The following is an 11,043-nucleotide window of genomic DNA, read 5'->3' on the forward strand; positions in this document are numbered from 1 at the left end:
CAGCATTTCTCCCTGTGCTCATTTTTTGGGTGCTCATCTCTGTGCCAAGCATTTCACTTTTCATTTCCTAGTTTAATCCTCAGGATAATCCCCATGATCCATAACAATCCTTATGTTGCAACTGAAGTTAGTGAAGATAAATAACTTTCTCTAATCCCAGAGCTAGCGTGAGTTACAGGAGTTAGTTGCTCCAGGACAATCTGATTCCCAAAGTCTACCTTCTTATCTTATGCTCCTTTTGAAAATATAACGTGAATTATTTTTAGTTCTGAATCCAGAGGCCCAGAGTTGAAGGAAGACACTTCTAAAATCATAGGATTTCAGAACTGAAAGGAACCTGAGATTTCCTTAATCCATATGCTCAGTGCAGGGAAATGGAAGGTGTGTGCCTCATAAAGACTTAAGTCCAACCCAACCTTCATACACCCTAGAGAACGCTGAGAAAGTGTTCTGGGTTCCATTGGACAGATGACTCTTCATTAAGTTCTGGGCACTGAAACACAAACTTCTGATCCAGGGTTATTCTTACAGATGACAATGACACAGAAGATTGATAAGACATTTTTTGTACCCTTGAGGTATGTGTCTTTTTTCTTTATTTAAGGTAGAAAAGATTTTTAAAGGTTTGCATTTGACTTTAACAATAAGTGTTAAATATATCCACGTTATAAATTAAAGACCTTAGTTCTTGCTTTAACTTTTAAAATCAGGCTGATAAAATTTATTTTTATTTATAACCCCGTACATGTTGGCTAACACATTAAGAGGACTTTGAATAATGTTTGTTGTTGCTTATAAACCCAGTACAACTTCGTTTCACACAACCATTATATATTTCCTTTTATTTGAACTAAACCAACCTCTGAGTATTAAATGATATTTAACTTTAATAAATTAATCTTATAATCTAAAGTTTTCTCAGATGTTCCAAAACTATATATAGTTAGTAAATTTCAAATTACCTACACTTCTCAATCAATTATTCAGATACACTTTCTAATTTGAGTTTTAAGGATCATTTTATTAGGTCAAATTTTGTTTAAGTTTTACAAGAACCTAAATTGTATATGTAAAAAAGCCCTTCTTAAATATATATTGATAAAGTGTATCTATATATGTAAATACATATCTCCAATATCATATAATATATGATTACTATGATTTTGATTCTTTGCAACTTTTTCTTTTAATTTTGAATTTCCTAGGAGTAAAACAAGCCTATTGAAACGCAAACCTTCCAGTAACTCAGGTTGCTTACACTCTAAAAAAGACACCTACCATCTAATTCATTGATATTACTTAAAATCAGAGATTTGGGCCAGTTTTAAGACCTGCACCTACAGGCATCTTATGGGATTCTTTTCACCCTTCTCAAGGATAGTCTCTCTTTTTTTTTTTTTAATAATCACTATGTCATGGATTTCAAAATTTAAAGGAATGCTAACATTATCTTAATTTTGTTTACTTACACATGCTTGCAGTACTATACAGATTGATCATTGGCTTGAATTTGGCCTTTCTTCGATTCTTAAGACATGTACAAATATTTACATCTAAAGTCTTTTAACATAGATGCAGTCCTAAGATATGTCAATGTATTTTCCATCTAATATAAGAGCCTTAAGGACTCCTATTGCCATTACTGTTTCAGGAACATTTGCCTACTATGGATATTCAAGGTGGCATTTGATTACAATTTAGATGTCCCATGGCTGTGCCTGATTGGTGGTCACAACTCATGAAATTATTCTGATAATTATCATTGATCTTAAAAATTAAATGGGATAGCATATTACTAAAGATGTGAGCAAGACATCTCTGAATTGGAATCCTGTTTTTTCCACTCATTCACTGTGTGTGACCTTGGGCTAATTAAATATTCTGGGCTTTTGCAAAAGTTTAAACTATTCTTAAGATTTTTGTGATGGGTCAATTCAATGTTAAAGGTAATGATGGCCTAGGACCCAGCACAAAGTAAGCATTCAATAAGTGCTAGCTCGTAGTGGTACTAGGGTTGGCTAATTCGGCTCCTATTAGAGAACTTTGTCATTAAAGGAAAGTGAGAGAGATTCAGTACGTACTTGAGAATTGAATCAGGCCACGAGAAATGAAACAAACAAAGTGGTTCTGTGAATAAACCAGTATCCAAATGGGAATTTTCCTTCAAATGTGCTGAGTTGTTGGTGGGTCTGCACAGCCTGGTTTCAGCTGACCAGACCCTGAAGCCAGTCTGGTCTTAGCAATCCTCCATTTGGTTCAGGATATAATTACCTTTTCCTGAGACAGAAGCCCCAAGAGTGGGCATATGCACACTAAATTGGGAATGCCAGTTAAGAGAAATGAATACATGCATAGCTTGTAGGATTTTTATTTTACCAAGAAGCTAAAGTGACAGAAAAACAATTTGTCCAAAATAAGGATTTGGATCCTGTTCATGTCTCTGGTTGCATGTGTTGAAGTTAGTTCCTTCAGTGTTATGTGTGGGGCCTTGTATCCTAATGTGAAGGTCTGTGGGAAGAGAATCATTACCTAGGGGAAATGACTTTTGTCAGTTGTGTCTGGGACAGGGAATCTCAGCTCCCATTCCTCTCCATCAGGACTGCACTCAGTGGTGCACACAGGTAAACAAGCAAAATAGACTTCACCCAAAATAGCTCCCTCCAGGACACCCTACAGCACTGCGTGAGGCCAGGAAGGCTGGCCTGGTTGGGATTCTGGCTGGGGACCAGTGCTGGTCTGGCATGACTCCTAAGGAAGCAGGGAAGTACAGGAGACCGTGTTTGTGACCCGACAGTCATCACTGTTCCCTTTCCAGGAAACTTGGGACAGTCTCAGATACTCCTTTCCTTTCCTCTGTGCAAAAACATTCATCTCTTTATCCTCAGCGGAGATTTTAGTTTTCTTTCCCTTTGAAGAAAAACAAGCAGAGGAAGCAAATGTAATGTCACAGCAAGCAATTCTTGGCGAGCCTTTCCATAGCCGTCCATTCAGAGGTTGTATTTCGTCAGACTATCATTTTCTCTCATTCTCCCAAACCACTGTTCCCCCAAGAGGCCATTTTCTTCAGGGTTGAAAATTCTCATGTTCACTCTGAAACTAGAAGGGCAGGGAGAGAAGCTGTGAATAAAATCATCTGGCCTCCAGCTTGGTGAAATGCCTAACACCCTGTGGTCACTTGCACTGAAGGCAGAAGGCACTGTCCATTTTCATACCTCACTGGGGACCTTGACAGTGCTTGTCAACCATCACCATCTTGGTGGGTGGCAGACTAGGGAAACCACTGGACCAGGCAGCAGAGAAGTCTGTGTTTTTGGTACCACCTTAGAATTTACTAGTTGGGAAAGTTACTCAGTTCATTAAGCCTCATTTTGTCCTCTGTAAAATGAAGAAAATAAACTGTGCTGTCTTGGAGTCCTGGTGAAGAACTTACTGTGTGGTGAAAGTGAGCTATCAAATGCTTTACAAACATAAGAATTGAATAGTTTTCACATGGCTTTGCAATAGATAATGACCCAGGGTCTGTCAGTAGACAAAATTCTATAATCAGAAGCCTGCAAATTATGATATGATCTTCTACAACCATGTCATCATGTAGGTAAGTCACACTGGTAGGTTTCAGAGGTTTAATTCCCATAACATCCCTTTGAAGTAGACACTGATATTTTAAATTCTATGGATAAGGAAAATGGAGACCTAAGTGAATTGTGTGACATACTTAAGGAAAACCAAAAATAGTAGTGCCAAAACTTGAACTCAGGTTTCCCAGCTTCAAGACAAAAACTCTTTTTCCTCTCCTACCACATTAGAGCTGTAAGTGTAGAAGTCAAGTTTACTATCATATATCCTAAATCTTCTGGCTCAAGGCTTAGTACCTTTCCATTTCATAGAATTACTCTGTGTTGGCTCTTACTAATGATAAGAAAGTAAATTCTAGACCTGCATTTGCCCCTGAAGAACCACTGGCTACTGAGTAAGGTACTTGGTGTTTTGTTTTTCTAGGACCCTCTTTGACCCTTTGAGTGACTTCCATTTCACTGTTTTCTGTCACTATCATCTCCTTAAATTCAGTTGTCCTTCTGAACTCTATTTCTTGTCCATGTATTTTATTTCTTAACCCCTTCCAAGCCTTTGAAGGAACTGGGCCAGGACTTGAGTGCTCTTCAATGTTCCTTACTTCTGAGGCTACAGTTTAACATACAGTTTTGGCCAGTTTTTCATTGCATCTGAGAGCTTCATTGTCCCCAAGTGACTTCATCAGACAAGGTGACCACTGATTCATGTGTGACACATCTTACAAACATCAAAGTTGGCAGACTGTGGAGATATGACAGAAAAAGTACAAGAATGTGGTAATGCACTTAATTTGAGAATTCCTGGGACAGTTTTGCCAGTCAATGATTTCTATTCTGGGCATGGAAAAAACTAACAGCTAGTGTTACGTTGCATTCTTACACTGGTCTCTATTGTTTTAAGCGGTGGCCCTGGCCTTGTGCTTCTTTTCCAGGTTTCCGATGGAGGAGGCGTTTGCTGGTGATCTCTGCTCCCAATGATGAAGACTGGGCCTATTCACAGCAGCTCTCTGCCCTCAGTGGTCAGGCATGCAATTTGGTGAGTGGGGAGTCACCTCATTTCTGCTTTCCCTTACCACTCTCTTTCTGGTCAATTCTGAAAAGGAACACAGACACTTAGATCATCCAAATATTCCTCAGTCCAGACTGCAGATTCCCAGACACATGCTCTATATATTGAATATAAAGTTGCTTTCAGACTGACACTTTAGTCAACTATAGATTTTTTCAATATTCTTCTCTTTTATGTTCTTCATTGAAGTGTTTGAAAATATCTATTTCTTTACTTTTGATAATCTCCGTACTTGTCTTCTGATTATTTTTTTTAAACATGTCTAGATGGTAAAACTTAGGTGTCATCACTTACTTTGGAAATATTTGGGTATTTACTTAGGCACCATTATTGAATGCTTTTTCACAAATTAACATCTGTTGTAAGATAGGAATGACTTTGTGAATATATATATATTAATTGAAGCAGACTATATTACCTTTCCCTTAAAAAGAATTTTGATCTATACCTGGGCAGCAAGAAGATCTGTTATATAAACCAAGCAGGTCAGAGAGAAACATAGTTTATGGTTCATTTGTAGTAAATTGGCTCGGTATTTTGAAAACAAAGAGAACATTATTTACCAAACATTAGTATTCTAGTGGGCTGAATATAGTCATATAGATAGTAAAAAGCACAACACATATAGTTTAGTATTAAGTTTCAGTGGTGAACTTAGAAGATAATAGCAATTTCAAAAATGGAAGTCACATATGAGCTATGCATCTGCAGAGGGGAAATTTGGAGTTACCAAGGACATAGGGGAAAAAGGGAAGTAGTTATGGGTCACAGATCAAAAAGTTCCTAACTAGAACATATATGAATCGGCATTATTTGGTACTTCTATTTTTTGCAGTACTGGGGATCAAATCTAGGGCCTTGTGGCTGCCAGGCAAGTACTCTGCCACTAAGTCACATCCTCAGCCCTTTAAGTTTTATTTTGAGACAGGGTATCTTGCTAAATTTCTGAAACTGACCTCAAAATTCACAATCCCCCTGCCTCAACCTCCCCAGTAGCTGGGATCACAGCCATGTGCTGTCATTCTTGGCTTTATTTTGGTGCTTCTATTAGGATGAAGAATCCTTAGTTCACATAAAATTACTTACTTTTTAAAAAGGGTGTGTTTTTGTGAAGCATTATCAGGACCTGGTTCCTTGGTATAACCTTGTACCTAAAATTATAAGTACCTTTCAACTTTAAGATGTGAATTAACTCAAAAGAAAACAGAAAACTAGCTCAAATGGTAAGAAAAATTCATGAATTTTTATTTATGATCCTATTATCCAGTTTCATAATTTAAAACTTTACATCAGCATATAGAAATTTGGTTGTGCCAGTATTCTTAAGTATATTTAAAATTATAATCTTTAATGGTGCTAGGTAAGACAGAAGTTCTTAGAATAGTTAATGACCCACCACAGTAAGCATATAAATAAAATCATGGTTTGCTAACTTTCTAAAGATGCTTTTAGGTGGTATTTATTTTATTTTTAATCTCTGTGCACAAAGCCTGTCCCATATCAAACCCTTTGTAATATCCAAGAAATATGAACAAGTCATGTTTTCCAGAAATAATTAAATTCATGATCTTCCCTTTTGCAATATGACTCACCAATATTTGGAGTAGAATGCTTTACTTCTCTGGGGAAAGGGTAAAGGTGAAAAGAAAAACAAAAAAATGTGAATAATAGCATTTTGCCTTGATTTTAGCTCCTCCTTGAAAAAGCCCTCCCAGGGTAGCTTTGCATTTTCTCCCCCCAACAATAAACACCATCAATAATCTTATTATTAGCTCCAAGGTATCACCCTGACTAGGCTGTGATTTTGTCTAAAACCCTAAATCTTGACATGAGAACTTGATAGCCTTTTCGTCTTCCCATTTTCTTTTTTTGCCCCCCACCCTTTTTTTAAATTGTACCAAGGATTGAACCCTAGGACCCTTATTTTGAGACAGGATCTTCCTAGGTTGCTCAGGGCCTTAAGTTGCTGAGGCTGGCTTTGAACTTGCAATCCTCTTGCCTCAGCCTCCGAGTCACTGGGATTACAGGTATGCACCACCATGCCTGGCTCATCTTCCCATTTTCTTTCCTCTGAATCCCTTCACGTGCACTTCGTCTTCAAAAGTATTCCAATAAGCTACCAAAACCTGACCTTCCCTCTGTCTCTGAAACTTCACCTAAGGATGTGAAAGCTCCCTTTGCATCTTTCAAATAAGTGATAAGAACTTACAAGTTAAGCTTGCAAGTTAAGCTATTGTGGGATGAAGCAGGACTAGTTTTTTAACCATTCTGATATATGAAATCTGCAGTCTTTTCCCAGAGAAAGTTATCTATAAAGCTATTTTATCACTTTAGGTTCAACTTTTTTCAGAAGATCAGTCAACTTAGATCATTTCAGATACTTCAATGTTTCACTGTTCATTTTTTTTTCATTTAATAGTGAGAATGACAGTTATAGAGTAGATTCTTCTATTTCAATCTACACACCCCAATCTGATTCTTCTTACTCCTAAAATCTGCAGTTGGTATTTTTTCAAGGTTTTAAAATACTCCTTTCTTATGGATAAAATTAAAATAGATTATTCCACTTGGTTGTATTTTTATATTCTTTTAATTTAAGAGATTTTCTGTTGTTAGCTATCAAGTCCTTGGAAGTAAAGATGTCTTAGAATTCTTTCCTCTAATTTTGTGTCTTTCTTTTTTCTCTCAGGTCTGCGCCACATAACTATTCTAAAGCTTCTGGGTGTTGGAGAGGAAGTTGGTGGAGTTTTAGAACTATTCCCGATTAATGGTAATATGGTATTTTAAAATAGTATGAATGAATGTTAAGTTCAGTTAATAATATTAAGTTAAATGCAAGCAGTAGATATACCTCAAAGATGAACAAAGTTTCTTGTGCGTGTGCGTGCACGTGTGCAAGCATCGGTGTATGCACAGGATGTGTGTAGGGAAAGGGGGTGGAATGCAAGGACAAATATTATTTCTAATATAAATTCTTCAGATTAAAAGTAAAAATACCCATTTCTCAACTAAAACAACATTTTTTTGGCCTGTATAGGGCTTTATGGTTTACAAAGCATTTTCTTTTTGTGTTACTTATTTCTCAAATAGTTTTATGAGGCACATAGGTCATATTTCCTTGCTTCCCTTTCAACAGAAAAGGAAATGAAAGGCTCACAGAAGCTGAAAGAAAATGACTGACTGACTGAAGGTTTCAGAAAGCAAATCCAATCCTTCTAATCCTTCTTTTAAAGACCAACAAGTCTTTAAATGAGATATGTGTATACACCTCGCACAGTGCCACATAGAGCAGATCCCTAGAAAATATTAGTCCTTTACTCTTTTCACTCATCACAATAGTTTAACTAAATTCATCCAGATCATAACATAATGGGTATTTTTCAATGAAGTAAGCTATTTATTATAAAGATAAACATCAAAAGAAAAATGGTATTGCAAAGAAGTCACTAATTGGAAGTAGACTTAGAAACAAACACAGTATCTTTGTTAGTGACAAATTTTTAAAAAGTTGGATCTTGAGAAGTTGAAATAAGAGATACTTTTAGACATTCCTACAAGAGGTGTCACATGCCCCAAAGTTTGACATTAACAATGTGGCAGAACATTAGGAATACTTAATTTCTAGTAGTGGGGAAAAATCCCCAGAGAACTTATTTGGATTTTGAGCTAAAGGGAATAGGCTATTGGGCTCTCTCTCTATTCTCACAGTGATTTCCAATCACTTTGATGTTTTTATGAGCTCTGACTCTTTAATGCACTAACAACTATTCCAATGCTGTTCTAGGGAGCTCTGTTGTTGAGCGAGGAAGACGTCCCTGCCCATTTGGTGAAAGACATACGTAACTATTTTCAAGTGAGCCCAGAGTATTTCTCCATGCTTCTAGTTGGAAAAGATGGAAATGTCAAATCCTGGTACCCTTCTCCAATGTGGTCTATGGTCATCGTGTATGATTTAATTGATTCAATGCAACTTCGGAGACAGGAGATGGCCATTCAGCAGTCACTGGGAATGCGGTGTCCAGAAGATGAGTATGCAGGCTATGGTTACCATAGTTACCACCAAGGGTACCAGGATGGTTACCAGGATGACTACCGTCATCATGAAAGTTACCACCATGGATACCCTTACTGAACAGAAATGTGTAACATTAGCCCTAGTTCCCCTAAAGTTGATAAGACACACATGGTCAGCAACCTAAGGAATTCTTCCACACTGTCACATTCCTTGTCTTTTTCTTTCAGTGTTCTTCCAAGACTAAATAAATAGCAAAACTTTCACCTACTCATGAGTTGTTATGAAGCTTTAAATAAGAGAAATTTAAAAGAATTGTTTGTTTCTGTAACTGGAGGGCATGTGGTGCTAAATAATGCAAGAGGATATTATTTCCCTCTTCTCACATAATGAAAATTATTTGCTATGCAAAAGTCTATAAAATAAGTGTTTATACCCTGTCTCCTTTATTTTTCCTATTAATTAAGTGAAAACCATGATTGTTAAAGAAAAGTAAACATCACAGCACAAATGTTTTCAGGAAACATTTGGACAGAACAAAGAACAGATAGTATTTTTTGAAATGTCAGCCTAAAAATATAATAGGTTAGGCTCTATGTGAGTTTCATGAAGCTTGATACCAAAGGCTAGAAAAGAACCAAACCTACCTTTGTTATCATAGCTACTTCCTGCCTTGTTTCTGATATTTTTTGTGTCTTTTCAGAGAGATATCAGGGAACAGGAGAATCCTCACCAGAATCTGGCCAAAGATGATACTAAGAGTTCTTAGCAGGTTGCCATGGAATTTAGAACATGGAATATCTAGGTACCTTGTACTTAACTTGCTAATGGTTCTATTACCATACTGGATCTTTAAAGAAAACTTAAAGGAAGGATATTGTATCCTAGTGTTCTTTTATTTTTAAAAGTAATTATTACCAAGTTATAGTGGACAAAAGTGCAGAGGGACTGCAAAAAGGGTCTAATTCTTTCTCTGAAAAGAACATTTTTTTTTTTTTTTTTACATATAGCATGCCAAAGTAAATTTTCTCTCTCCTCTCCTCCCTCTTTTCCTTCTTTCCTTGCTTTTTTTCTACTTTTCTTTATTTCAATAAATATTTACCAAGTATTATTACCTGGCAATATTTATGAGCTTGCCCTCCGTCAGGCAGTCAGATTCCCAGGCATCTAGCATTCTGATGGCACCATCCTCTGTTAATTACGGGGATGCTTATTGTTTGACTCTGTTACTAAGAACTAATTTCCCAATCATCTGGTATTGGTTTTTAACTATAATGATCACATATATTAATAGATGTATTCAAGCCACACGTGAATATTTGCTATTTGCTTACATGTGCCAATATATTACATACACAAATTTATCTTTATATCATCTGTACTTTGTTATAAATAAATGATAGTAATAGTGGAATTTGTAGCTCAATGAACTTGATAAATCACTTGTTCTATTCCTCAATTCTCCATAAAGACCATTAATTCTGACTTGTTTTACAGGCAATAGAGGCCCAGAAAGTTTAAGTGTCATTAGAAACAGTTCTTTCAGTGTGTAAATTATGATCTCACCTCATGCCTCTCCCATGGTGGAGAGCTGTCCTCTGCTTTTTCTCAGACAATCTGTACCAGCTGCTTGAGGGGCACAGGTGGAAAGCGGGTTGATGGGCTTTGCTCTCAAATTTGCTCTCAAGGCGAAACACAGTTCAAAATTGCCAATAAAATGGATTTCTTTACCATTTCTTGGGAAATTGTGTAGGGACTAAGTAAGGAACCCAAATACTCTGAACTTCAGGAAATATAATAATGATGGAGTTTCATCTCCTAAGGAGATGAGTTAGAGAGGAATATTTAAAACTTTACTTACAAAATCATATTGATAAAGTTCTCACTCCTTCAACCAAAGAAAGACACCACTTTTTCATAACTTGAGATTTCTTTTTTTAAAGAGATTTCCTCTGGTATCACTGGTACTAATAAGCAATGCATTTGAACTTTCCTTCTTCTAAACATGTTGAAAACTCATGGGTCATCATTTGGAATGCTGTAGAATAAGCCACAACTTAGCAAAGGGACTAACATAGAGAGGAAGATGCTATTGGTCAATGTCCTTAAATTATATAATCTGGAAGATACAAAGTATATTTCAGAAAAGGGGAAGATTAAAGAACTTGGTGACCTGTATCTTTGTCTTCTGGTGGTACAAATTAGGTAGTTTAAAATCAAGGTATCACTTTTCTGTAAAAGCATTTCCTTTTAAGCAGGAAAAAAAAAGAGATAAAAATAAAAAAAAAAAACTAAGAAAAAACAAAATACAGGTTTAAGAAAGATTATGGAATTATGGTATTTAGAAAGAAAAGCGCTCAGTAGAATTGAGGAAATCTGAGGACAAGACC

At 36.4% G+C, this 11,043-nt stretch overlaps 1 protein-coding gene across 1 annotated transcript in view; it reads left to right on the top strand.

The window, feature by feature from the left end:
- Positions 1-9,088, top strand: part of Ccdc80 (coiled-coil domain containing 80) — a 33,990-nt gene extending 24,902 nt beyond the window's left edge. The window contains 5 exon segments of the mRNA XM_047563759.1: positions 4,505-4,608; position 5,570; positions 7,331-7,411; positions 8,426-8,445; positions 8,447-9,088. Coding sequence (XP_047419715.1) covers positions 4,505-4,608; position 5,570; positions 7,331-7,411; positions 8,426-8,445; positions 8,447-8,773 — 533 coding nt within the window. The 3' untranslated portion in view covers positions 8,774-9,088.
- Positions 9,089-11,043: the final 1,955 nt, after the last annotated feature.

The sequence above is a fragment of the Sciurus carolinensis genome, chromosome 9 (assembly GCF_902686445.1).
Source record: "Sciurus carolinensis chromosome 9, mSciCar1.2, whole genome shotgun sequence".
NCBI lineage: Eukaryota > Metazoa > Chordata > Mammalia > Rodentia > Sciuridae > Sciurus > Sciurus carolinensis.